Raw genomic sequence first — 27,793 nt, 5'->3', positions numbered from 1 at the left:
TCATTTAGCTGTTATCCCTTGTCCTATCAGTTGGATGTCAGTTAGCTGTTATCCCTTGTCCTAACAGTTGGATTCAGCTGTTATCCCTTGTCCTAACAGTTGGGTGTCAGTTAGCTGTTATCCCTTGTCCTAACAGTTGGATTTAGCTGTTATCCCTTGTCCTAACAGTTGGATTCAGCTGTTATCCCTTGTCCTATCAGTTAGATGTCAGTTAGCTGTTATCCCTTGTCCTATCAGTTGGATGTCATTTAGCTGTTATCCCTTGTCCTAACAGTTGGATGTCATTTAGCTGTTATCCCTTGTCCTAACAGTTGGATGTCATTTAGCTGTTATCCCTTGTCCTAACAGTTGGATGTCAGTTGGATGTCATTTAGCTGTTATCCCTTGTCCTAACAGTTGGATGTCAGTTGGATGTCAGTTAGCTGTTATCCCTTGTCCTAACAGTTGGATGTCAGTTAGCTGTTATCCCTTGTCCTAACAGTTGGATGTCAGTTAGCTGTTATCCCTTGTCCTAACAGTTGGATGTCAGTTAGCTGTTATCCCTTGTCCTAACAGTTGGATGTCATTTAGCTGTTATCCCTTGTCCTAACAGTTGGATGTCATTTAGCTGTTATCCCTTGTCCTAACAGTTGGATGTCAGTTAGCTGTTATCCCTTGTCCTAACAGTTGGATGTCAGTTAGCTGTTATCCCTTGTCCTATCAGTTGGATGTCATTTAGCTGTTATCCCTTGTCCTAACAGTTGGATGTCAGTTGGATGTCAGTTAGCTGTTATCCCTTGTCCTATCAGTTGGGTGTCAGTTAGCTGTTATCCCTTGTCCTAACAGTTGGATGTCAGTTAGCTGTTATCCCTTGTCCTATCAGTTGGATGTCATTTAGCTGTTATCCCTTGTCCTAACAGTTGGATGTCAGTTAGCTGTTATCCCTTGTCCTAACAGTTGGGTGTCAGTTAGCTGTTATCCCTTGTCCTAACAGTTGGGTGTCAATTAGCTGTTATCCCTTGTCCTAACAGTTGGATGTCAGTTAGCTGTTATCCCTTGTCCTAACAGTTGGATGTCAGTTAGCTGTTATCCCTTGTCCTATCAGTTGGATGTCAGTTAGCTGTTATCCCTTGTCCTATCAGTTGGATGTCAGTTAGCTGTTATCCCTTGTCCTATCAGTTAGATGTCAGTTAGCTGTTATCCCTTGTCCTATCAGTTGGATGTCAGTTAGCTGTTATCCCTTGTCCTAACAGTTAGATGTCAGTTGGATGTCAGTTAGCTGTTATCCCTTGTCCTAACAGTTGGGTGTCAGTTAGCTGTTATCCCTTGTCCTAACAGTTAGATGTCAGTTAGCTGTTATCCCTTGTCCTAACAGTTGGATGTCAGTTAGCTGTTATCCCTTGTCCTATCAGTTGGATGTCAGTTAGCTGTTATCCCTTGTCCTATCAGTTGGATGTCAGTTAGCTGTTATCCCTTGTCCTATCAGTTAGATGTCAGTTAGCTGTTATCCCTTGTCCTATCAGTTGGATGTCAGTTAGCTGTTATCCCTTGTCCTAACAGTTAGATGTCAGTTGGATGTCAGTTAGCTGTTATCCCTTGTCCTATCAGTTGGATGTCAGTTAGCTGTTATCCCTTGTCCTAACAGTTGGATGTCAGTTGGGTGTCAGTTAGCTGTTATCCCTTGTCCTAACAGTTGGGTGTCAGTTAGCTGTTATCCCTTGTCCTATCAGTTGGGTGTCAGTTAGCTGTTATCCCTTGTCCTAACAGTTGGATGTCAGTTAGCTGTTATCCCTTGTCCTAACAGTTGACACCATTTTCGTAACGTTTACTTGCTTGACACACTCTGACATACCTTTGTTTGGTTGTAGTGCGTAACAGGCGTCTTTTAATTGTGTTCCTGTCATCTTGTCATTCTTCAGCACCTTTGTGGAGTATAACGACAGTGCAGTTGCTTTATTCTGCACAGAGGGAGGGAGGGAACGTCTAACTTTGTTCATTGTGCCGACCACAAGCAACTTGTTCTCCAATGACAGTGAAGAAGTTGTCCATCGTGACATTTCTCCCCTTGCCTCATCACCACATTCTTTGACACTCTCTCGCTCACCTGCTGCCTGATGTGTATATTTTCCCAGATATTGAAAGCCGTTCAGCATGTACAATTACGCACGCTCTCACTGTGTAGCCTACTCCAAGTAGGCCAGAGTAGGCTGATGAGACTGCTTTGATTCTGTGGACGGATATACACCGTAGGGTCAAAATGACTGCATTAGTAGTTCTAGTGTTAAGGCACAAAGGGTTCTACAAGTTGAGGTTAATCAGATTGGTACGAGGCAGTCTAAGACACATTTTAATAAGACAGTCTTCTATTCCAATGCACTCGGTTCATGCCCAAATCCTGCTGACTAAACCACTTGTAGGACCCATGGCCAAATCCTGCTGAATAAAGCACATGTAGGACTCATGGCCAAAGAGTCTATAAGGGCAAGAGTTCTATGCCACTCCAGGTTTATAGCACACAGGGAGACACTCAAACACGTTCCTCAGGCTGTAGCAACAGATAATCTCCTTAAAGGTATTCCTCATTTCCTGACTCCTGAAGGCGTAGATCAGAGGGTCGATCACAGAGTTACACATGATGAGGATGAGGTACATGTTGAAGTGAGACATGAAGCACACACAATACAGGTTCCTGGGGCAGGAGATCATCAGGATAAGGTGGAGGAAGAAGGGTGCCCAGCAGACGATGAAGATGCCCAGGAGGATTGTGAGAGTGATGGCTCCCTTCATGCTGGCCCTCTGGTGGATGGAGTTGTACCCTGGCAGAGCCGCGATGCGCTTAACGTGGGAGCGAGCCAGCATGAACATGTGGCTGTACAGCGAGGCCATGAGCACCAGCATGGTGAAGAACATGGACACCAAGCAAATGATAACAGGGGTGGTGTCGGAGTACATGATAAAGACGATGCCGCAGCCCGTGCAGAAGGTCCAGATGGCTCCGATGATGAGGGCGGCCCTTCTATGGGTCATGATGCTGTGGTAACGCAGAGCATAGAAAATGGTCACATACCGGTCCACAGCGATGGCCAGGAGAGAACACATAGACGCCACCACTGATATACAGATCATGGAGTCAAAGACGTTGTCCATCTGACGAATAAAATGGTCGTCCACAATGAGCTGCCGGTTGGTCAGCAGGTAGATGATGATGGTCTCCCAGGCGTTGGAGACGCTGACCAGCATGTCGGCCACAGCCAGGGAACACACAAAGAAGTACATGGGGGAGTGGAGGTTCTTGTTCTTGATGATGGCGCAGATGACCAGGATGTTCTCCAAAAAACTGATAATACCCAGGATGAGGAAGACCTCTATGGCGATGTTGAGCTGCTCACAGGCCTTGGGTTTGGTGAGAAAATTAGGGGCCACAGTGGTGTTGGGGTTGTAGTACAGCTGGCTGGAGTTGGTGAAGAGAGCCCACATCGGCAGAGACATGGTCGTCATTTCCTCCATAGGCTTCATCTTTATAACTTTGAGTTGACCTTCAGCTCTCTCTCTTTTCAACTCACTGGCACATTGTCAGGAGCATCCTGTTCCTATGGGGAATTAAGAAGAAGAGGATTTAGTATGAGGGACAGGAATTAACTGTCTGTTTGTCTTGTCCCGTACCATGTATATATCTTTTTCTTCGTATATATTTTGTATATATATATATATTATTTTTTTTCAATTTCCATCTACGGACTGAACATACTCTCCTGCAACCCGCCTTACACAATGTGGTACGGATCTGCTATTTTTTACACTTTAGAACCGGAACCCCCATCAGCAGCTAGCCAGCTAACTAGCTACTAGCTAGTAGTCAGTTAGCCACTGCTAGCGGTCATCACCGTTAACTTGGACATCAACCAGCCTCAGCCTGGTCAATTCCTGCCAGTCTGCACAGCGCGATTTCAACCCAGAGCTTATTGGACTGCTTTTTCTCTACCTCACCTCCGGATTCCTACTACTCTGAACCTTTACACCGGATCATCGCGGCTAGCTAGCTGCTATCCGAGTGGCTACTGTCTCTGTCCCGAAGAAAGCACCAGTTAGCCTGGAGCTAGCCTGGAGCTAGGCCCATATCCCAGGTAGCTGAAGAGGTCCATCAGCCAATTCTTGGGCGACAATATCTATTTTTCCCATTGGCCTGGTTCCTTTTACTGCCGATACGGTGCCCTGCCAATCCATCACGACTGGTCTGCCGACGTAACCGTCTGAGGGGGTTTCAACAGGCTCTTCCTTTGCAACGTCCCCCGAAGGCCCATCTACTAGCCTGCTAGCCCCGGCCTGCTAGCTATTTGAATCACCATGTCTCCAGCTCACCTAGCTACTCACTGGACCCTATGATCACTCGGCTACACATGCTTCTCCCTAATGTTAATATGCCTTGTCTATTGCTGTTTTGGTTAGTGACTATTGTCTTATTTCACTGTAGAGCCTCCAGCCCTGCTCAATATGTCTTAGGGTTAGGGTTAGCCGTTTTGTTCCACCCCCCACACATGCGGTGACCTCACCTGTCTTAAATGGTGACTCTAGAGACAAAACCTCTCATCGACACTCAATGCCTAGGTTTACCTCCACTGTATTCACATCCTGCCATACCCTTGTCTGTACATTATGCCTTGAATCTATTCTTCCGCGCCCAGAAATCTGCTCCTTTTACTCTCTGTTCCGAACTTACTAGACGACCAGTTCTTATAACCTTTAGCCATACCCTTATCCTACTCCTCCTCTGTTCCTCTGGTGATGTAGAGGTTAACCCAGGGCCTGCAGCCCCTAGCTCCACTCCCATTCCCCAGGCACTCTCATTTGTTGAGTTCTGGAACCATAAAAGTCTTGGTTTCATGCTTGTTAACATCAGAATCCTCCTCCCTAAGTTTGTTTTATTCACTGCTTTAACACACTCCGCCATCTCGGATGTCCAAGCCATGTCTGAATCCTGGCTTAGGAAGGCCACCAAAAATCCTGAAATTTCCATCCCTAGCTATAACATTTTCCAACAAGATAGAACTGCCAAAGGGAGCGGAGTTGCAATCTACTGCAGAGATAGCCAGCAGAGTTCTGTCATACTATCCAGGTCTGTGCCCAAACAATTCGAGCTTCTACTTCTAAAAATCCACCTTTCCAGAAACAATTCTCTCAACGTTGCCGCTTGTTATAGACCCCTTCACCCCACAGCTGTGCCCTGGACACCACATTTGAATTAATTGTCCTACATTTATCTTCAGACTATTAGGTGACCTAAACTGGGACATGCTTAAAACTTCTCTAGGATAGGGGGCAGAGTTTTCACTTTGGGAAAAATAGCATGCCCAATTTCAACTTCCTTCTACTCATCCCCAGAATATAAGATATGCATATTATTAGTTAGATATTAGTTCGTTAGATATTAGTTAGATTTGGATAGAAAACACTCTGAAGTTTCTAAAACTGTTTGAATCATGTCTGTGAGTATAACAGAACTTATGTAGCAGGCAAAACCCTGAGGACTAACCATTTATGTTTTTATGTCACTGTCTGTTCAATGAGTTTTCATTGGAATACAACATTTCTGATCACCCTGTTCTCAGTTCCTACTGCTTCCACTGGATGTCACCAGTCTTAGGAAATAGGTTGAGGATATTCATTTGCGCAATGAAGAAGAAGGCCATCAGGAAGTAGAGTAACGTCATGTGTACTGTTTGAGAGTTGCGCAAGACTTGAGAAGTAGCATTAGTTTGTTGACCTCCTGTATTGAAAACAGATAGACCAGTCTTCAATTTGATCGATTATTAACGTTTACAAATACCTTAAGTTGTGCTACAAAAGTAGTTTGAAATGTTTTGGCAAAGTTTAGAGGTAATTTTTTAGATATTTTGTAGTGACGTTCTTCAAAGTGGAAGCTGTTTTTTCTGGATCAAATGGGACAAATAAATGGACAATTTGGACATATATGGACGGAATTAATCGAACAAAAGGACCATTTGTGATGTTTATGGGACATATTGGAGTGCCAACAAAAGAATCTCGTCAAAGGTAATGTATGTTTTTATATTTTATATCTGCGTTTTGAGTAACGCTGGCATGGTTGAATATGCTTCTCTCTCTTTGTTGACATTGTGCTATCATCAGATAATAGCATCTTATGCTTTCCCCGAAAAGCCTTTTTGAAATCTGACATGTTGGCTGGATTCACAACGAGTGTAGCTTTAATTTGATATCTTATATGTGTGATTTAATGAAAGTTTGATCTTATATAATTTTTTTTATTTTGGCGCTCTACATTTTCCCTGGCTATTGGCCAGGTGGGACGCTACCGTCCCGCTATCCCAGAGAGGTTATCACCCCGGCCGTCCTACAATCTAAACTTGACGCCCTCAATCTCACAATAATTATCAAGGAACCTACCAAGTACAACCCTAAATCCGTAACAATGGGCACCCTCTTAGATATCATCCTGGCCAACATGCCCTCTACACTTGTCTTCAATCAGGATCTCAGCGATCATTGCCTCATTGCCTGTAATGGGTCTGCGGTCAAACAACCATCCCTCATCACTGTCAAACGCTCCCTAAAACACTTCAGCGAGCAGGCCCTTCTAATCGACCTGACCCGGGTATCCTGGAAGGATATTGACCTCATCCCGTCAGTAGAGGATGCCTGGTTGCTCTTTAAAAGTGCTTTCCTCACCGTCTTAAATAAGCGTGCCCCATTCGAACAATTTTGAACTAAGAACAGATATAGTTGGTCCAACCCAGACTTCATTGCCCTTGGCCAGCAAAAAAACATCCTGTGGCGTTCTGCATTAGCATCGAATAGCCCCCGCGATATGCCACGTTTCAGGGAAGTCAGGAACCAATAGTCAGTTAGGAAAGCAAAGGCTAGCTTTTCAAACAGAAATTAGCATCCTGTAACACTAATTCCAAAAAGTTTTGGGACACTACAAAGTCCATGGAAAATGAGAGATCCATCTCCCAGCTGTCCACTGCACTGAGGATAGGAAACATTGTCACCACCGATAAATCTACAATAATCGATAATTTCAAGAAGCCTTTTTCTATTGCTGACCATGCTTTCCACCTGGCTACCCCTACCCCGGCCAACATCTCAGCACCCCCTGCAGCAACTTGCCCAAGCCCCCCCACTTCTTCTTCACCCAAATCCAGACAGCTGATGTTTTGAAAGAGCTGCAAAATCTGGATCTCTACAAATCAGGAGGGCTAGACAATCTGGACCCTCTATTTCTAAAATGATGAGATCACCAAAGATTGGAAAGCTGCCGCAGTCATCCCCCTCTTCAAAGGGAGAAACACTCTCGACCCAAACTGTTACAGACCTATATCCATCCTTCCCTGCCTTTCTAAAATCTTTGAAAGCCAAGTTAACAAACAGATCACTGACCATTTTGAATCCCACCATACATCCTCCACTATGCAATCTGGTTTCAGAGCTGGTCATGGGTGCACCTCAGCCACGCTCAAGTTCCTAAATGATATCATAACCGCCATCTATAAAAGACAGTACTGTGCAGCCAGCTTCATCGACCTGGCCAAGGCTTTCGACTCTGTCAATCACCGCATTCTTATTGGCAGACTCAACAGCCTTGGCTTCTCAAATGACTACCTCGCCTGGTCCACCAACTACTTCTCAGATATAGTTCAGTGTGTCAAATCGGAGGGTCTATTGTCCGGACCTCTGGCAGTCTCTATGGGGGTGCCACAGAGGTCAATTCTCGGGCCGACTCTTTTCTCTGTATATAGCAATGATGTCGCTCTTGCTGCTGGTGATTCTCTGATCCACCTCTACGCAGACGACACCATTCTGTATACATCTGGCCCTTCTTTGGACACTATGTTAACAAACAAAAAAGCTCTTCAACCGATTGCTGCTCCCATCCTCCCGCCCAACTAGCATTACTACTCTGGACGGTTCTGACTTAGAATATGTGGACAACTACAAATACCTAGGTGTCTGGTGGGACTGTAAACTCTCCTTCCAGACTCACATTAAGCATCTCCAATCCAAAATCAAATCTAGAATCGGCTTCCTATTTTGCAACAAAGCATCCTTCACTCATGCTGCCAAACATACCCTCGTAAAACTGACCATCCTACCGATCCTTGACTTCTACGATGTAATTTACAAAATAGCATCCAACACTCTACTCAGCAAACTGGATGTAGTCTATCACAGTGCCATCCGTTTTGTCACCAAAGCCCCATATACCACCCACCACTGCGACCTGTATGCTCTTGTTGGCTGGCCCTCGCTTCATATTCGTCCCAAACCCACTGGTTCCAGGTCATCTATAAGTCTTTGCTAGGTAAAGCTCCGCCTTATCTCAGCTCACTGGTCACCATAGCAGCACACACCCGTAGCACGCGCTCCAGCAGGTATATTTCACTGGTCATCCCCAAAGCCAACACTTCCTTTAGCCGCCTTTCCTTCCAGTTCTCTGCTGCCAATGACTGGAACGAATTGCAAAAATCACTGAAGCTGGAGTCTTATATCCTCTTTAACTTTAACCTCTACAGAGTACCTAACCCGGATCCGGGAGCACCCCCCCCCCCCCCCACACACTGATTAGCATCGCTAGCATAGCGTCACAATTAAATAGTAGCATCTAAATATCATTAAATCACAAGTCCAAGACACCCAATGAAAGACACAGATCTTGTGAATAAAACCACCATTTCAGATTTTTTAAATGTTTTACAGGGAAGACAAAATATGTAAATCTATTAGCTAAACACGTTAGCAAAAGACACCATTTTCTTACTCCAACAGTTTCTTACTCCATCAGGTGCTATCACCAATTCGGCTAAACTAAGATATTGATAGCCACAAACCAACAAACAAATTTATAAGATGACAGTCTGATAACATATTTATGGTATAGCATAGTTTTTTTTTTTTAAATGTGCATTTTTCAGGTATAAATCACAGTTCTACATTGCAGCTGCAATCTGATATAGTGCTGATGCAGCTAGAACAATTACAGAGACCAACGTTATATAACTAATTACTTGTCTTAAAACATTTCAGAAAAAATACACAGCGTACAGACATTGAAAGCCCAACATCTGGTGAATCCAAACAATATTTCAGATTTTTTAAATGTTTTATAGCGAAAACAAAATGTATCGCTAAATTAGCATAACCAGGCCAGCCAGAACCGGCTGGACGCGCCCGACCAGTTCACATGCACGACAGATATATGAAATAACATCGTAAATTGGGTCTTACTATTGCTGGTCTTTCATCAGAATGTTGATCAAGGTGTCCTTAGTCCTGATGAGTCGTTCAATCCATTCACAATGGCAACCTCCCCTCTTCATTTAGCCTGGGTACTGGTCGACTGGCACGGTCCATGTCCAAAGTTAAAAAACTCAAAGAACGGAACACGGCAAAACTCCCGAAAAAATTCTAATAATCTGATTAAACTATATTGAAAAAACATACATTACGGTGATATGGTCACATGTATCAAACAAACTTCGACACGGAGATAGTTTTCATCCGTAACGTCAGCATAACAAAAGACAATGGCACCTCTGAAAACGCGCATCTCAGAAACCGGAAGTTGTCGGTCACGCTAAAGAAATAGGTCTTATTTCACGTCAGTACAAGATAAACAAAAAATTTCTCCTCTGACGTCTTCCAGACACCCAGAGGAAGAAGAAGGAAGTGTGTTTCGGGTCATAGGTCGCGTGACCATATATAGGCAGAGCTTTGAAGCGAGCATACACATCTTGCAATCTTCTTCAGGCTCAGGGAAAGTGCTGTGAAATGACCTGTGTTTGACTCAGAGACAAAATTGGAACGGTTTTAGAAACCATAGCTTGTTTTCTATCCAATGGCATATGGTTATATGCATATAGTAACAGCAATAATTGAATAAGAGGCAGTTTAATCTGTAGAGGCAATTATGCTAATGCGAAACAGCACCCCCTGTATTCTCAAGAAGTTAAACAACATTTTCAACTGCTAGAGGTTAATAGGCCTTCCCACACGTACACTGTGAAAATATTGACACATTCAGTGACAGGTGAAATATAGAATTTTATAAGCGAGACAAACTATAAAATGCTGTGCAGGGAGAGAGTTGTAATTTCTGTCCCAGGGATGTCTATCTCTCTATCGATCAGACAAAACGTTCTGATGCTGGATGAATCAGACCACATAATTTTGCCAATTGGTGGAAATGACTGGAAGCAAATAGCAGCAAATTGTTTGAGGTAAAAACAGACTTCCTACATCAATGTGTTCACCTTTAGGTTCGTGGTTGGGTTTAAAATTCACCTCACACGGCATTTGATGGAGAGAAAAAAACCTACACCACCCCGGACAGAATCATTGTTAATGTCCCTGCATCCGCCTCAGAGAAAGACAACAGTTTAAGATTTTAGGACTGGCAGGGAGAGAGTGAATACATGGATGAACAAACCAGAAGGAGGAGAGAGAGAGAGAGAATACATGGATGAACAAAGCAGGAGGAGAGAGAGAGAGAATACATGGATGAACAAAGCAGGAGGAGAGAGAGAGAGAATACATGGATGAACAAAGCAGGAGGAGAGAGAGAGAGAAAATACATGGATGAACAAAGCAGGAGGAGAGAGAGAGAATACATGGATGAACAAAGCAGGAGAAGAGAGAGAGAATACATGGATGAACAAAGCAGGAGGAGAGAGAGAGAATACATGGATGAACAAAGCAGGAGGAGAGAGAGAGAGAGAATACATGGATGAACAAACAAGGAGGAGAGAGAGAGAATACATGGAAGAACAAAGCAGGAGGAGAGAGAGAGAGAGAATACATGGATGAACAAACAAGGAGGAGAGAGAGAGAATACATGGAAGAACAAAGCAGGAGGAGAGAGAGAGAGAATACATGGATGAACAAAGCAGGAGGAGAGAGAGAGAGAATACATGGATGAACAAACCAGGAGGAGAGAGAGAGAATACATGGATGAACAAAGCAGGAGGAGAGAGAGAGAGAATACATGGATGAACAAAGCAGGAGGAGAGAGAGAGAGAATACATGGATGAACAAACCAGGAGGAGAGAGAGAATACATGGATGAACAAACCAGGAGGAGAGAGAGAGAGAATACATGGATGAACAAAGCAGGAGGAGAGAGAGAGAGAATACATGGATGAACAAAGCAGGAGGAGAGAGAGAGAATACATGGATGAACAAAGCAGGAGGAGAGAGAGAGAATACATGGATGAACAAAGCAGGAGGAGAGAGAGAGAGAATACATGGATGAACAAAGCAGGAGGAGAGAGAGAGAGAATACATGGATGAACAAACCAGGAGGAGAGAGAGAATACATGGATGAACAAACCAGGAGGAGAGAGAGAGAGAATACATGGATGAACAAAGCAGGAGGAGAGAGAGAGAATACATGGATGAACAAAGCAGGAGGAGAGAGAGAGAATACATGGATGAACAAAGCAGGAGGAGAGAGAGAGAGAATACATGGATGAACAAAGCAGGAGGAGAGAGAGAGAGAGAATACATGGATGAACAAAGCAGGAGGAGAGAGAGAATACATGGATGAACAAAGCAGGAGGAGAGAGAGAGAGAATACATGGATGAACAAAGCAGGAGGAGAGAGAGAGAGAGAGAATACATGGATGAACAAAGCAGGAGGAGAGAGAGAGAATACATGGATGAACAAAGCAGGAGGAGAGAGAGAGAATACATGGATGACCAAAGCAGGAGGAGAGAGAGAGAATACATGGATGAACAAAGCAGGACGAGAGAGAGAGAGAATACACGGATGAACAAAGCAGGAGGAGAGAGAGAGAATACATGGATGAACAAAGCAGGAGGAGAGAGAGGAAGAATACATGGATGAACAAAGCAGGAGGAGAAAGAGGAAGAATACATGGATGAACAAAGCAGGACGAGAGAGAGAGAGAATACACGGATGAACAAAGCAGGAGGAGAGAGAGAGAATACATGGATGAACAAAGCAGGAGGAGAGAGAGAGAGAATACATGGATGAACAAAGCAGGAGGAGAGAGAGAGAGAGAATACATGGATGAACAAAGCAGGAGGAGAGAGAGAATACATGGATGAACAAAGCAGGAGGAGAGAGAGAGAATACATGGATGAACAAAGCAGGAGGCGAGAGAGAGAATACATGGATGAACAAAGCAGGAGGAGAGAGAGAGAGAGAATACATGGATGAACAAACAAGGAGGAGAGAGAGAGAATACATGGAAGAACAAAGCAGGAGGAGAGAGAGAGAGAGAATACATGGATGAACAAACAAGGAGGAGTGAGAGAGAATACATGGAAGAACAAAGCAGGAGGAGAGAGAGAGAGAATACATGGATGAACAAAGCAGGAGAGAGAGAGAGAATACATGGATGAACAAAGCAGGAGGAGAGAGAGAGAGAATACATGGATGAACAAACCAGGAGGAGAGAGAGAGAATACATGGATGAACAAAGCAGGAGGAGAGAGAGAGAGAATACATGGATGAACAAAGCAGGAGGAGAGAGAGGAAGAATACATGGATGAACAAAGCAGGAGGAGAGAGAGAATACATGGATGAACAAACCAGGAGGAGAGAGAGAGAGAATACATGGATGAACAAAGCAGGAGGAGGGAGAGAGAATACATGGATGAACAAAGCAGGAGGAGAGAGAGAGAATACATGGATGAACAAAGCAGGAGGAGAGAGAGAGAGAATACATGGATGAACAAAGCAGGAGGAGAGAGAGAGAGAACACATGGATGAACAAAGCAGGAGGAGAGAGAGAATACATGGATGAACAAAGCAGGAGGAGAGAGAGAGAGAATACATGGATGAACAAAGCAGGAGGAGAGAGAGAGAGAGAGAACACATGGATGAACAAAGCAGGAGGAGAGAGAGAGAATACATGGATGAACAAAGCAGGAGGAGAGAGAGAGAATACATGGATGAACAAAGCAGGACGAGAGAGAGAGAGAATACACGGATGAACAAAGCAGGAGGAGAGAGAGAGAATACATGGATGAACAAAGCAGGAGGACAGAGGAAGAATACATGGATGAACAAAGCAGGAGGAGAGAGAGGAAGAATACATGGATGAACAAAGCAGGACGAGAGAGAGAGAGAATACACGGATGAACAAAGCAGGAGGAGAGAGAGAGAATACATGGATGAACAAAGCAGGAGGAGAGAGAGGAAGAATACATGGATGAACAAAGCAGGAGGAGAGAGAGAGAGAATACATGGATGAACAAAGCAGGAGGAGAGAGAGAGAGAATACATGGATGAACAAACCAGGAGGAGAGAGAGAGAATACATGGATGAACAAAGCAGGAGGAGAGAGAGAGAATACATGGATGAACTAACCAGGAGGAGAGAGAGAATACATGGATGAACAAAGCAGGAGGAGAGAGAGGGAGAGAATACATGGATGAACAAAGCAGGAGGAGAGAGGGAGAGAATACATGGATGAACAAACCAGGAGGAGAGAGAGAATACATGGATGAACAAACCAGGAGGAGAGAGAGAGAGAGAATACATGGATGAACAAAGCAGGAGGAGAGAGAGAGAGAATACATGGATGAACAAAGCAGGAGGAGAGAGAGAGAGAGAGAATACATGGATGAACAAAGCAGGAGGAGAGAGAGAATACATGGATGAACAAAGCAGGAGGAGAGAGAGAGAATACATGGATGAACAAAGCAGGAGGAGAGAGAGAGAATACATGGATGAACAAAGCAGGAGGAGAGAGAGAGAGAATACATGGATGAACAAAGCAGGAGGAGAGAGAGAGAGAATACATGGATGAACAAAGCAGGAGGAGAGAGAGAGAATACATGGATTAATAAACCAGGAGGAGAGAGAGAGAATACATGGATGAACAAAGCAGGAGGAGAGAGAGAGAGAATACATGGATGAACAAAGCAGGAGGAGAGAGAGAGAATACATGGATGAACAAAGCAGGAGGAGAGAGAGAGAATACATGGATGAACAAAGCAGGAGGAGACAGAGAGAGAATACATGGATTAATAAACCAGGAGGAGAGAGAGAGAGAGAGAATACATGGATGAACAAAGCAGGAGGAGAGAGAGAGAATACATGGATGAACAAAACAGGAGGAGAGAGAGAGAGAATACATGGATGAACAAAGCAGGAGGAGAGAGAGAGAGAGAATACATGGATGAACAAAGCAGGAGGAGAGAGAGAGAATACATGGATGAACAAAACAGGAGGAGAGAGAGAGAGAATACATGGATGAACAAAGCAGGAGGAGAGAGAGAGAGAGAATACATGGATGAACAAAGCAGGAGGAGAGAGAGAATACATGGATGAACAAAACAGGAGGAGAGAGGTGTTTTGCAAGGATTACTTGAGAAAGGAATAAACCGGCATGTTCCTCTTGGACACCTGGAGATAAATAGAGCATGATGGGACAGGGACTGAACATGTGCTCGTTTTTCCCAAACAAATAAAGCCAGGACATCACATGAGAGCTAGAAGCTTCATTACTCCTCAAAGGATGTCTTCTCTTAAAGAGATCCCAGCTGCTCAGCCCTACCCATTCCTCCCTTGGTCCGTAATCAGTAATAATTTCATAGTATGAGTACTGATTTAGGTTCAGTTGAGCTGTTTAGATATAAGATAAGACTAGTGGACATGACCCTAGATCAGCACTCCTATTCTGAGAGAATTTCTAAATACTGTGTGGCGTACAGCAGGTCAGCCACCAGGGGGAGACCCGTCGAGGCTTGGTGACAGACGGAGTATACATCACTAAGCGATGGCTCCATCTGCTGGACGTGCCAGGTCTCGACGGGCTCTCTGGCCAGGACTAATTGGGGCTGATTGGGGATCGGTGAGTAATCAAGGGCTGATTGCTCACCAGCTGTACAACTCCCATAAAGCTGCCAGAAGGGCAGCCCACAGGGGAGAGACAGGTGGAGGAAAGGACTCCCGTATAGTTGGGGAAGGTACCAGAGGAAACAGGAGAGAGTTCAGTTTTTGATCCCCACAGGATACAGCAAGACCTGGAGCCCAGAAGACGGGAGCCCAGAGAGGGTCTCTTGGGGGAGACCTATTCTTTTAGACTATTATTTTAATAAACACTTTTGAAACTGAGCTAATCCAACTCTGTCTGTGATAACGTTTTAGCCTCTGATCTGTGTAAACCACAGGTGTCAAACTCATTCCACGGAGGGCCGAGTGTCTGCGGGTTTTCGCTCCTCCCTTGTACTTGATTGATGAATTAACATCACTAATTAGTTAGGAACTCCCCACACCTGGTTGTCTAGGGCTTTATTGAAAGGAAAAAACAAAAACCTGCAGACACTAGGCCCTCCGTGGAATGAGTTTGACACCCCTGGTGTAAACGTTTTAGCCCAACCCCCCTGGTCTGACACAACTGATGGATCATTCCGTTGAGATATCTCCCTTTCAGCCCTACAATCTCCCTAATCTCCCTAATCTCCTCCCTACCCTGTTAGGCATAAATCTCTAAAACCTCACATTTCAGCCCTACATCTCTCTAAAATCTCAATGTTAGCCCTAAATATCTCTTATCTGCACTACATTTCTCTAATATCTCCCCTTACAAGGGGGAGCCATCAATCTCTCTATTATCACCCTGTCATCCTTAAATCTCAAATATCTCCCGTTCAGCCCTATATCTCTCTAATATCTCCCTGACGGCTCTAAATCGAAGTCTGTAGTTAATCTACACTACCCTGGCCTGCACTAAGAGACCTGGCTGTCTGTCTACAGTACCCTGGCCTACACTAAGAGACCTGGCTGTCTGTAGTTAATCTACCCTGGCCTGCACTAAGAGACCTGGCTGTCTGTAGTTAATCTACCCTACCCTGGCCTGCACTAAGAGACCTGGCTGTCTGTAGTTAATCTACACTACCCTGGCCTGCACTAAGAGACCTGGCTGTCTGTAGTTAATCTACCCTGGCCTGCACTAAGAGACCTGGTTGTCTGTAGTTAATCTACACTACCCTGGCCTGCACTAAGAGACCTGGCTGTCTGTAGTTAATCTACACTACCCTGGCCTGCACTAAGAGACCTGGCTGTCTGTAGTTAATCTACCCTGGCCTGCACTAAGAGACCTGGCTGTCTGTAGTTAATCTACCCTGGCCTACACTAAGAGACCTGGCTGTCTGTAGTTAATCTACACTACCCTGGTCTACACTAAGAGACCTGGCTGTCTGTAGTTAATTTACCCTGGCCTGCACTAAGAGACCTGGCTGTCTGTAGTTAATCTACACTACCCTGGCCTACACTAAGAGACCTGGCTGTGTGTAGTTAATCTACACTACCCTGGCCTGCACTAAGAGACCTGGCTGTCTGTAGTTCATCTACACTATACTGGCCTGCACTAAGAGACCTGGCTGTCTGTCTACACTACCCTGGCCTGCACTAAGAGACCTGGCTGTCTGTAGTTAATCTACCCTGGCCTGCACTAAGAGACCTGGCTGTCTGTAGTTAATCTACACTACCCTGGCCTACACTAAGAGACCTGGCTGTCTGTAGTTAATCTACACTACCCTGGCCTGCACTAAGAGACCTGGCTGTCTGTAGTTCATCTACACTATACTGGCCTACACTAAGAGACCTGGCTGTCTGTAGTTAATCTACACTACCCTGGCCTGCACTAAGAGACCTGGTTGTCTGTAGTTAATCTACACTACCCTGGCCTACACTAAGAGACCTGGCTGTCTGTAGTTCATCTACACTATACTGGCCTACACTAAGAGACCTGGCTGTCTGTAGTTAATCTACCCTGGCCTGGCCTGCACTAAGAGACCTGGCTGTCTGTAGTTAATTTACCCTGGCCTGCACTAAGAGACCTGGCTGTCTGTAGTTCATCTACACTACCCTGGCCTGCACTAAGAGACCTGGCTGTCTGTAGTTAATCTACACTACCCTGGCCTGCACTAAGAGACCTGGCTGTCTGTAGTTAATCTACCCTGGCCTGCACTAAGAGACCTGGCTGTCTGTAGTTCATCTACACTATCCTGGCCTGCACTAAGAGACCTGGCTGTCTGTAGTTAATCTACCCTGGCCTACACTAAGAGACCTGGCTGTCTGTAGTTAATCTACACTACCCTGGCCTGCACTAAGAGACCTGGCTGTCTGTAGTTAATCTACACTACCCTGGCCTACACTAAGAGACCTGGCTGTCTGTAGTTAATCTACCCTGGCCTGCACTAAGAGACCTGGCTGTCTGTAGTTAATCTACACTACCCTGGCCTACACTAAGAGACCTGGCTGTCTGTAGTTAATCTACCCTGGCCTGCACTAAGAGACCTGGCTGTCTGTAGTTAATCTACCCTGGCCTACACTAAGAGACCTGGCTGTCTGTAGTTAATCTACACTACCCTGGTCTACACTAAGAGACCTGGCTGTCTGTAGTTAATTTACCCTGGCCTGCACTAAGAGACCTGGCTGTCTGTAGTTAATCTACACTACCCTGGCCTGCACTAAGAGACCTGGCTGTCTGTAGTTAATCTACCCTGGCCTGCACTAAGAGACCTGGCTGTCTGTAGTTAATCTACACTACCCTGGCCTACACTAAGAGACCTGGCTGTCTGTAGTTAATCTACCCTGCCCTGGCCTGCACTAAGAGACCTGGCTGTCTGCTTTCTGTCTTCCACACCTCTCTCTCTCTCTCTAACACTACCTCGTTCTCTCTCTCTCTCTCTCTTTGAATCTCTATACATTACTAGTAACAGGTTGTCAACAGCATTAGTATCATGTTTGGTACTTGGCCTCCATCTCTCTCCCTTCCTCAGGTCTCTCATCCATCGCTCCTCAAACCTCCTCTAATATTCAATTTAAATACGTCCCTCCATCTCTCTCCCTTCCTCAGGTCTCTCATCCATCTCTCCTCAATCCTCTACTATTCTATTTAAATACGTCCCTCCATCTCTCTCCCTTCCTCAGGTCTCTCATCCATCTCTCCTCAATCCTCTACTATTCTATTTAAATACGTCCCTCCATCTCTCTCCCTTCCTCAGGTCTCTCATCCATCGCTCCTCAAACCTCCTCTAATATTCAATTTAAATACGTCCCTCCATTGCTCTCCCTTCCTCAGGTCTCTCATCCATCTCTCCTCAATCCTCTACTATTCTATTTAAATGGGAGCCCACATCTCTCTCCTCCCAATTTGTCCCAACAGGCTTTGAACATCGACTTGCTGTTGAGCCTCTGTCTGGACCCACCCAACCCCCACTCCGACTTCCTCACACCCACGCACTGAACCGCTGACTCAAGCTTGCAGGCACACAGAACCACAGAGAGCAGACAGAGATCTACAAACCATGTTATTTTATGAAATAGTCTGGCTGAATGGCAGACAAACAAGTTACTGAAAGAGTAATTGTCTGGGTAACTCTACTGGTAGTGTAGGTGTCTAGGATGGTAACTCTACTGATAGTGTAGGTGTCTAGGATGGTAACTCTACTGGTAGTGTAGGTGTCTAGGATGGTAACTCTACTGGTAGTGTAGGTGTCTAGGATGGTAACTCTACTGGTAGTGTAGGTGTCTAGGATGGTAACTCTACTGGTAGTGTAGGTGTCTAGGATGGTAACTCTACTGGTAGTGTAGGTGTCTAGGATGGTAACTCTACTGGTAGTGTAGGGGTCTAGGATGGTAACTCTACTGGTAGTGTAGGTGTCTAGGATGGTAACTCTACTGGTAGTGTAGGTGTCTAGGATGGTAACTCTACTGATAGTGTAGGTGTCTAGGATGGTAACTCTACTGATAGTGTAGGTGTCTAGGATGGTAACTCTACTGATAGTGTAGGTGTCTAGGATGGTAACTCTACTGATAGTGTAGGTGTCTAGGATGGTAACTCTACTGATAGTGTAGGTGTCTAGGATGGTAACTCTACTGGTAGTGTAGGTGTCTAGGATGGTAACTCTACTGGTAGTGTAGGTGTCTAGGATGGTAACTCTACTGATAGTGTAGGTGTCTAGGATGGTAACTCTACTGGTAGTGTAGGTGTCTAGGTAACTCTACTGGTAGTGTAGGTGTCTAGGATGGTAACTCTACTGGTAGTGTAGGTGTCTAGGATGGTAACTCTACTGGTAGTGTAGGTGTCTAGGATGGTAACTCTACTGGTAGTGTAGGTGTCTAGGATGGTAACTCTACTGATAGTGTAGGTGTCTAGGATGGTAACTCTACTGGTTGTGTAGGTGTCTGGGTAACTCTACTGGTAGTGTAGGTGTCTAGGATGGTAACTCTACTGGTAGTGTAGGTGTCTAGGTAACTCTACTGGTAGTGTAGGTGTCTAGGATGGTAACTCTACTGGTAGTGTAGGTGTCTAGGATGGTAACTACTGGTAGTGTAGGTGTCTAGGATGGTAACTCTACTGGTAGTGTAGGTGTCTAGGATGGTAACTCTACTGGTAGTGTAGGTGTCTAGGATGGTAACTCTACTGGTAGTGTAGGTGTCTAGGATGGTAACTCTACTGGTAGTGTAGGTGTCTAGAATGGTAACTCTACTGGTAGTGTAGGTGTCTAGGATGGTAACTCTACTGATAGTGTAGGTGTCTAGGATGGTAACTCTACTGATAGTGTAGGTGTCTAGGATGGTAACTCTACTGGTAGTGTAGGTGTCTAGGATGGTAACTCTACTGGTAGTGTAGGTGTCTAGGATGGTAACTCTACTGGTAGTGTAGGTGTCTAGGATGGTAACTCTACTGGTAGTGTAGGTGTCTAGGATGGTAACTCTACTGATAGTGTAGGTGTCTAGGATGGTAACTCTACTGGTAGTGTAGGTGTCTAGAATGGTAACTCTACTGGTAGTGTAGGTGTCTAGGATGGTAACTCTACTGGTAGTGTAGGTGTCTAGGATGGTAACTCTACTGGTAGTGTAGGTGTCTAGGATGGTAACTCTACTGATAGTGTAGGTGTCTAGGATGGTAACTCTACTGATAGTGTAGGTGTCTAGGATGGTAACTCTACTGATAGTGTAGGTGTCTAGGATGGTAACTCTACTGGTAGTGTAGGTGTCTAGGATGGTAACTCTACTGATAGTGTAGGTGTCTAGGATGGTAACTCTACTGATAGTGTAGGTGTCTAGGATGGTAACTCTACTGGTAGTGTAGGTGTCTAGGATGGTAACTCTACTGGTAGTGTAGGTGTCTAGGATGGTAACTCTACTGATAGTGTAGGTGTCTAGGATGGTAACTCTACTGATAGTGTAGGTGTCTAGGATGGTAACTCTACTGATAGTGTAGGTGTCTAGGATGGTAACTCTACTGATAGTGTAGGTGTCTAGGATGGTAACTCTACTGGTAGTGTAGGTGTCTAGGTAACTCTACTGGTAGTGTAGGTGTCTAGGATGGTAACTCTACTGGTAGTGTAGGTGTCTAGGATGGTAACTCTACTGGTAGTGTAGGTGTCTAGGATGGTAACTCTACTGGTAGTGTAGGTGTCTAGGATGGTAACTCTACTGGTAGTGTAGGTGTCTAGGATGGTAACTCTACTGGTAGTGTAGGGGTCTAGGATGGTAACTCTACTGGTAGTGTAGGTGTCTAGGATGGTAACTCTACTGGTAGTGTAGGTGTCTAGGATGGTAACTCTACTGATAGTGTAGGTGTCTAGGATGGTAACTCTACTGATAGTGTAGGTGTCTAGGATGGTAACTCTACTGATAGTGTAGGTGTCTAGGATGGTAACTCTACTGATAGTGTAGGTGTCTAGGATGGTAACTCTACTGATAGTGTAGGTGTCTAGGATGGTAACTCTACTGGTAGTGTAGGTGTCTAGGATGGTAACTCTACTGGTAGTGTAGGTGTCTAGGATGGTAACTCTACTGATAGTGTAGGTGTCTAGGATGGTAACTCTACTGGTAGTGTAGGTGTCTAGGTAACTCTACTGGTAGTGTAGGTGTCTAGGATGGTAACTCTACTGGTAGTGTAGGTGTCTAGGATGGTAACTCTACTGGTAGTGTAGGTGTCTAGGATGGTAACTCTACTGGTAGTGTAGGTGTCTAGGATGGTAACTCTACTGATAGTGTAGGTGTCTAGGATGGTAACTCTACTGGTTGTGTAGGTGTCTGGGTAACTCTACTGGTAGTGTAGGTGTCTAGGATGGTAACTCTACTGGTAGTGTAGGTGTCTAGGTAACTCTACTGGTAGTGTAGGTGTCTAGGATGGTAACTCTACTGGTAGTGTAGGTGTCTAGGATGGTAACTACTGGTAGTGTAGGTGTCTAGGATGGTAACTCTACTGGTAGTGTAGGTGTCTAGGATGGTAACTCTACTGGTAGTGTAGGTGTCTAGGATGGTAACTCTACTGGTAGTGTAGGTGTCTAGGATGGTAACTCTACTGGTAGTGTAGGTGTCTAGAATGGTAACTCTACTGGTAGTGTAGGTGTCTAGGATGGTAACTCTACTGATAGTGTAGGTGTCTAGGATGGTAACTCTACTGATAGTGTAGGTGTCTAGGATGGTAACTCTACTGGTAGTGTAGGTGTCTAGGATGGTAACTCTACTGGTAGTGTAGGTGTCTAGGATGGTAACTCTACTGGTAGTGTAGGTGTCTAGGATGGTAACTCTACTGGTAGTGTAGGTGTCTAGGATGGTAACTCTACTGATAGTGTAGGTGTCTAGGATGGTAACTCTACTGGTAGTGTAGGTGTCTAGAATGGTAACTCTACTGGTAGTGTAGGTGTCTAGGATGGTAACTCTACTGGTAGTGTAGGTGTCTAGGATGGTAACTCTACTGGTAGTGTAGGTGTCTAGGATGGTAACTCTACTGATAGTGTAGGTGTCTAGGATGGTAACTCTACTGATAGTGTAGGTGTCTAGGATGGTAACTCTACTGATAGTGTAGGTGTCTAGGATGGTAACTCTACTGGTAGTGTAGGTGTCTAGGATGGTAACTCTACTGATAGTGTAGGTGTCTAGGATGGTAACTCTACTGATAGTGTAGGTGTCTAGGATGGTAACTCTACTGGTAGTGTAGGTGTCTAGGATGGTAACTCTACTGGTAGTGTAGGTGTCTAGGATGGTAACTCTACTGATAGTGTAGGTGTCTAGGATGGTAACTCTACTGATAGTGTAGGTGTCTAGGATGGTAACTCTACTGATAGTGTAGGTGTCTAGGATGGTAACTCTACTGATAGTGTAGGTGTCTAGGATGGTAACTCTACTGGTAGTGTAGGTGTCTAGGATGGTAACTCTACTGGTAGTGTAGGTGTCTAGGATGGTAACTCTACTGATAGTGTAGGTGTCTAGGATGGTAACTCTACTGATAGTGTAGGTGTCTAGGATGGTAACTCTACTGATAGTGTAGGTGTCTAGGATGGTAACTCTACTGATAGTGTAGGTGTCTAGGATGGTAACTCTACTGATAGTGTAGGTGTCTAGGATGGTAACTCTACTGATAGTGTAGGTGTCTAGGATGGTAACTCTACTGATAGTGTAGGTGTCTAGGATGGTAACTCTACTGGTAGTGTAGGTGTCTAGGATGGTAACTCTACTGATAGTGTAGGTGTCTAGGATGGTAACTCTACTGATAGTGTAGGTGTCTAGGATGGTAACTCTACTGGTAGTGTAGGTGTCTAGGATGGTAACTCTACTGATAGTGTAGGTGTCTAGGATGGTAACTCTACTGGTAGTGTAGGTGTCTAGGATGGTAACTCTACTGGTAGTGTAGGTGTCTAGGATGGTAACTCTACTGATAGTGTAGGTGTCTAGGATGGTAACTCTACTGATAGTGTAGGTGTCTAGGATGGTAACTCTACTGATAGTGTAGGTGTCTAGGATGGTAACTCTACTGATAGTGTAGGTGTCTAGGATGGTAACTCTACTGGTAGTGTAGGTGTCTAGGATGGTAACTCTACTGGTAGTGTAGGTGTCTAGGATGGTAACTCTACTGATAGTGTAGGTGTCTAGGATGGTAACTCTACTGATAGTGTAGGTGTCTAGGATGCTAACTCTACTGATAGTGTAGGTGTCTAGGATGGTAACTCTACTGATAGTGTAGGTGTCTAGGATGGTAACTCTACTGATAGTGTAGGTGTCTAGGATGGTAACTCTACTGGTAGTGTAGGTGTCTAGGATGGTAACTCTACTGATAGTGTAGGTGTCTAGGATGGTAACTCTACTGGTAGTGTAGGTGTCTAGGATGATAACTCTACTGGTAGTGTAGGTGTCTAGGATGGTAACTCTACTGGTAGTGTAGGTGTCTAGGATGGTAACTCTACTGGTAGTGTAGGTGTCTAGGATGGTAACTCTACTGGTAGTGTAGGTGTCTAGGATGGTAACTCTACTGGTAGTGTAGGTGTCTAGGTAACTCTACTGATAGTGTAGGTGTCTAGGATGGTAACTCTACTGGTAGTGTAGGTGTCTAGGTAACTCTACTGGTAGTGTAGGTGTCTAGGATGGTAACTCTACTGGTAGTGTAGGTGTCTAGGATGGTAACTCTACTGGTAGTGTAGGTGTCTAGGATGGTAACTCTACTGGTAGTGTAGGTGTCTAGGATGGTAACTCTACTGATAGTGTAGGTGTCTAGGATGGTAACTCTACTGATAGTGTAGGTGTCTAGGATGGTAACTCTACTGATAGTGTAGGTGTCTAGGATGGTAACTCTACTGGTAGTGTAGGTGTCTAGGATGGTAACTCTACTGGTAGTGTAGGTGTCTAGGATGGTAACTCTACTGGTAGTGTAGGTGTCTAGGATGGTAACTCTACTGATAGTGTAGGTGTCTAGGATGGTAACTCTACTGGTAGTGTAGGTGTCTAGGATGGTAACTCTACTGGTAGTGTAGGGGTCTAGGATGGTAACTCTACTTATAGTGTAGGTGTCTAGGATGGTAACTCTACTGGTAGTGTAGGTGTCTAGGTAACTCTACTTATAGTGTAGGTGTCTAGGATGGTAACTCTACTGGTAGTGTAGGTGTCTAGGATGGTAACTCTACTGGTAGTGTAGGTGTCTAGGATGGTAACTCTACTGGTAGTGTAGGTGTCTAGGATGGTAACTCTACTGATAGTGTAGGTGTCTAGGATGGTAACTCTACTGGTAGTGTAGGTGTCTAGGATGGTAACTCTACTGGTAGTGTAGGGGTCTAGGATGGTAACTCTACTGGTAGTGTAGGTGTCTAGGATGGTAACTCTACTGGTAGTGTAGGTGTCTAGGATGGTAACTCTACTGGTAGTGTAGGTGTCTAGGATGGTAACTCTACTGGTAGTGTAGGTGTCTAGGTAACTCTACTGATAGTGTAGGTGTCTAGGATGGTAACTCTACTGGTAGTGTAGGTGTCTAGGATGGTAACTCTACTGATAGTGTAGGTGTCTAGGATGGTAACTCTACTGGTAGTGTAGGTGTCTAGGATGGTAACTCTACTGATAGTGTAGGTTTCTAGGATGGTAACTCTACTGGTAGTGTAGGTGTCTAAGATGGTAACTCTACTGATAGTGTAGGTGTCTAGGATGGTAACTCTACTGGTAGTGTAGGTGTCTAGGATGGTAACTCTACTGATAGTGTAGGTGTCTAGGATGGTAACTCTACTGGTAGTGTAGGTGTCTAGGATGGTAACTCTACTGATAGTGTAGGTGTCTAGGATGGTAACTCTACTGGTAGTGTAGGTGTCTAGGATGGTAACTCTACTGATAGTGTAGGTGTCTAGGATGGTAACTCTACTGGTAGTGTAGGTGTCTAGGATGGTAACTCTACTGATAGTGTAGGTGTCTAGGATGGTAACTCTACTGGTAGTATAGGTGTCTAGGATGGTAACTCTACTGGTAGTGTAGGTGTCTAGGTAACTCTACTGGTAGTGTAGGTGTCTAGGATGGTAACTCTACTGGTAGTGTAGGTGTCTAGGATGGTAACTCTACTGGTAGTGTAGGTGTCTAGGATGGTAACTCTACTGATAGTGTAGGTGTCTAGGATGGTAACTCTACTGGTAGTGTAGGTGTCTAGGATGATAACTCTACTGATAGTGTAGGTGTCTAGGATGGTAACTCTACTGGTAGTGTAGGTGTCTAGGATGGTAACTCTACTGGTAGTGTAGGTGTCTAGGATGGTAACTCTACTGGTAGTGTAGGTGTCTAGGATGGTAACTCTACTGGTAGTGTAGGTGTCTAGGTAACTCTACTGGTAGTGTAGGTGTCTAGGATGGTAACTCTACTGGTAGTGTAGGTGTCTAGGATGGTAACTCTACTGGTAGTGTAGGTGTCTAGGATGGTAACTCTACTGGTAGTGTAGGTGTTTAGGATGATAACTCTACTGGTAGTGTAGGTGTCTAGGATGGTAACTCTACTGGTAGTGTAGGTGTCTAGGATGGTAACTCTACTGGTAGTGTAGGTGTCTAGGATGGTAACTCTACTGATAGTGTAGGTGTCTAGGATGGTAACTCTACTGGTAGTGTAGGTGTCTAGGTAACTCTACTGGTAGTGTAGGTGTCTAGGATGGTAACTCTACTGATAGTGTAGGTGTCTAGGATGGTAACTCTACTGGTAGTGTAGGTGTCTAGGATGGTAACTCTACTGGTAGTGTAGGTGTCTAGGTAACTCTACTGATAGTGTAGGTGTCTAGGTAACTCTACTGATAGTGTAGGTGTCTAGGATGGTAACTCCACTGATAGTGTAGGTGTCTAGGTAACTCTACTGGTAGTGTAGGTGTCTAGGATGGTAACTCTACTGGTAGTGTAGGTGTCTAGGATGGTAACTCTACTGGTAGTGTAGGTGTCTAGGATGGTAACTCTACTGGTAGTGTAGGTGTCTAGGATGGTAACTCTACTGGTAGTGTAGGTGTCTAGGATGGTAACTCTACTGGTAGTGTAGGTGTCTAGGATGGTAACTCTACTGGTAGTGTAGGTGTCTAGGATGGTAACTCTACTGGTAGTGTAGGTGTCTAGGATGGTAACTCTACTGGTAGTTGAGGTGTCTAGGTAACTCTACTGGTAGTGTAGGTGTCTAGGATGGTAACTCTACTGGTAGTGTAGGTGTCTAGGAAGGTTAACTCTACTGGTAGTGTAGGTGTCTAGGAAGGTTAACTCTACTGGTAGTGTAGGTGTCTAGGTAACTCTACTGGTAGTGTAGGTGTCTAGGATGGTAACTCAACTGGTAGTGTAGGTGTCTAGGTAACTCTACTGGTAGTGTAGGTGTCTAGGATGGTAACTCTACTGGTAGTGTAGGTGTCTAGGATGGTAACTCTACTGGTAGTGTAGGTGTCTAGGTAACTCTACTGGTAGTGTAGGTGTCTAGGTAACTCTACTGGTAGTGTAGGTGTCTAGGATGGTAACTCTACTGGTAGTGTAGGTGTCTAGGTAACTCTACTGATAGTGTAGGTGTCTAGGTAACTCTACTGGTAGTGTAGGTGTCTAGGTAACTCTACTGGTAGTGTAGGTGTCTAGGTAACTCTACTGGTAGTGTAGGTGTCTAGGATGGTAACTCTACTGGTAGTGTAGGTGTCTAGGATGGTAACTCTACTGATAGTGTAGGTGTCTAGGATGGTAACTCTACTGGTAGTGTAGGTGTCTAAGATGGTAACTCTACTGGTAGTGTAGGTGTCTAGGATGGTAACTCTACTGATAGTGTAGGTGTCTAGGTAACTCTACTGGTAGTGTAGGTGTCTAGGTAACTCTACTGGTAGTGTAGGTGTCTAGGTAACTCTACTGGTAGTGTAGGTGTCTAGGATGGTAACTCCACTGGTAGTGTAGGGGTCTAGGATGGTAACTCTACTGGTAGTGTAGGTGTCTAGGATGGTAACTCTACTGGTAGTGTAGGTGTCTAGGATGGTAACTCTACTGGTAGTGTAGGTGTCTAGGTAACTCTACTGATAGTGTAGGTGTCTAGGATGGTAACTCTACTGGTAGTGTAGGTGTCTAGGATGGTAACTACTGATAGTGTAGGTTTCTAGGATGGTAACTCTACTGGTAGTGTAGGTGTCTAGGATGGTAACTCTACTGATAGTGTAGGTGTCTAGGATGGTAACTCTACTGGTAGTGTAGGTGTCTAGGATGGTAACTCTACTGGTAGTGTAGGTGTCTAGGATGGTAACTCTACTGGTAGTGTAGGGGTCTAGGATGGTAACTCTACTGGTAGTGTAGGTGTCTAGGATGGTAACTCTACTGGTAGTGTAGGTGTCTAGGATGGTAACTCTACTGGTAGTGTAGGTGTCTGGGATGGTAACTCTACTGGTAGTGTAGGTGTCTAGGATGGTAACTCTACTGGTAGTGTAGGTGTCTAGGTAACTCTACTGGTAGTGTAGGTGTCTAGGATGGTAACTCTACTGGTAGTGTAGGTGTCTAGGATGGTAACTACTGATAGTGTAGGTTTCTAGGATGGTAACTCTACTGGTAGTGTAGGTGTCTAGGATGGTAACTCTACTGATAGTGTAGGTTTCTAGGATGGTAACTCTACTGGTAGTGTAGGTGTCTAGGATGGTAACTCTACTGGTAGTGTAGGGGTCTAGGATGGTAACTCTACTGGTAGTGTAGGTGTCTAGGATGGTAACTCTACTGGTAGTGTAGGTGTCTAGGATGGTAACTCTACTGATAGTGTAGGTGTCTAGGATGGTAACTCTACTGGTAGTGTAGGTGTCTAGGATGGTAACTCTACTGGTAGTGTAGGTGTCTAGGATGGTAACTCTACTGGTAGTGTAGGTGTCTAGGATGGTAACTCTACTGATAGTGTAGGTGTCTAGGATGGTAACTCTACTGGTAGTGTAGGTGTCTAGGATGGTAACTCTACTGGTAGTGTAGGGGTCTAGGATGGTAACTCTACTGGTAGTGTAGGTGTCTAGGATGGTAACTCTACTGGTAGTGTAGGTGTCTAGGATGGTAACTCTACTGGTAGTGTA

General features: G+C 44.8%; 1 protein-coding gene across 1 annotated transcript in view; it reads right to left on the bottom strand.

Moving 5' to 3' along the window:
* Window positions 1-637: 637 nt before the first annotated feature.
* The window catches only part of LOC129858320 (melanocortin receptor 5-like), a 49,952-nt gene continuing 22,796 nt past the window's right edge, over window positions 638-27,793 (bottom strand). Inside the window, exon 2 of the mRNA XM_055927471.1 lies at window positions 638-3,569. Within this exon, the coding sequence (XP_055783446.1) occupies window positions 2,470-3,495 (1,026 nt within the window). The 5' untranslated portion in view covers window positions 3,496-3,569 and the 3' untranslated portion in view covers window positions 638-2,469. The remainder of the gene's footprint in view (window positions 3,570-27,793) is intronic.

This window comes from Salvelinus fontinalis, chromosome 6 (genome assembly GCF_029448725.1).
Source record: "Salvelinus fontinalis isolate EN_2023a chromosome 6, ASM2944872v1, whole genome shotgun sequence".
NCBI classification, from domain to species: Eukaryota; Metazoa; Chordata; class Actinopteri; order Salmoniformes; family Salmonidae; genus Salvelinus; species Salvelinus fontinalis.
Note: the sequence above shows the minus strand (reverse complement) of the source record. Positions and strands in the feature narration are given on the sequence as shown.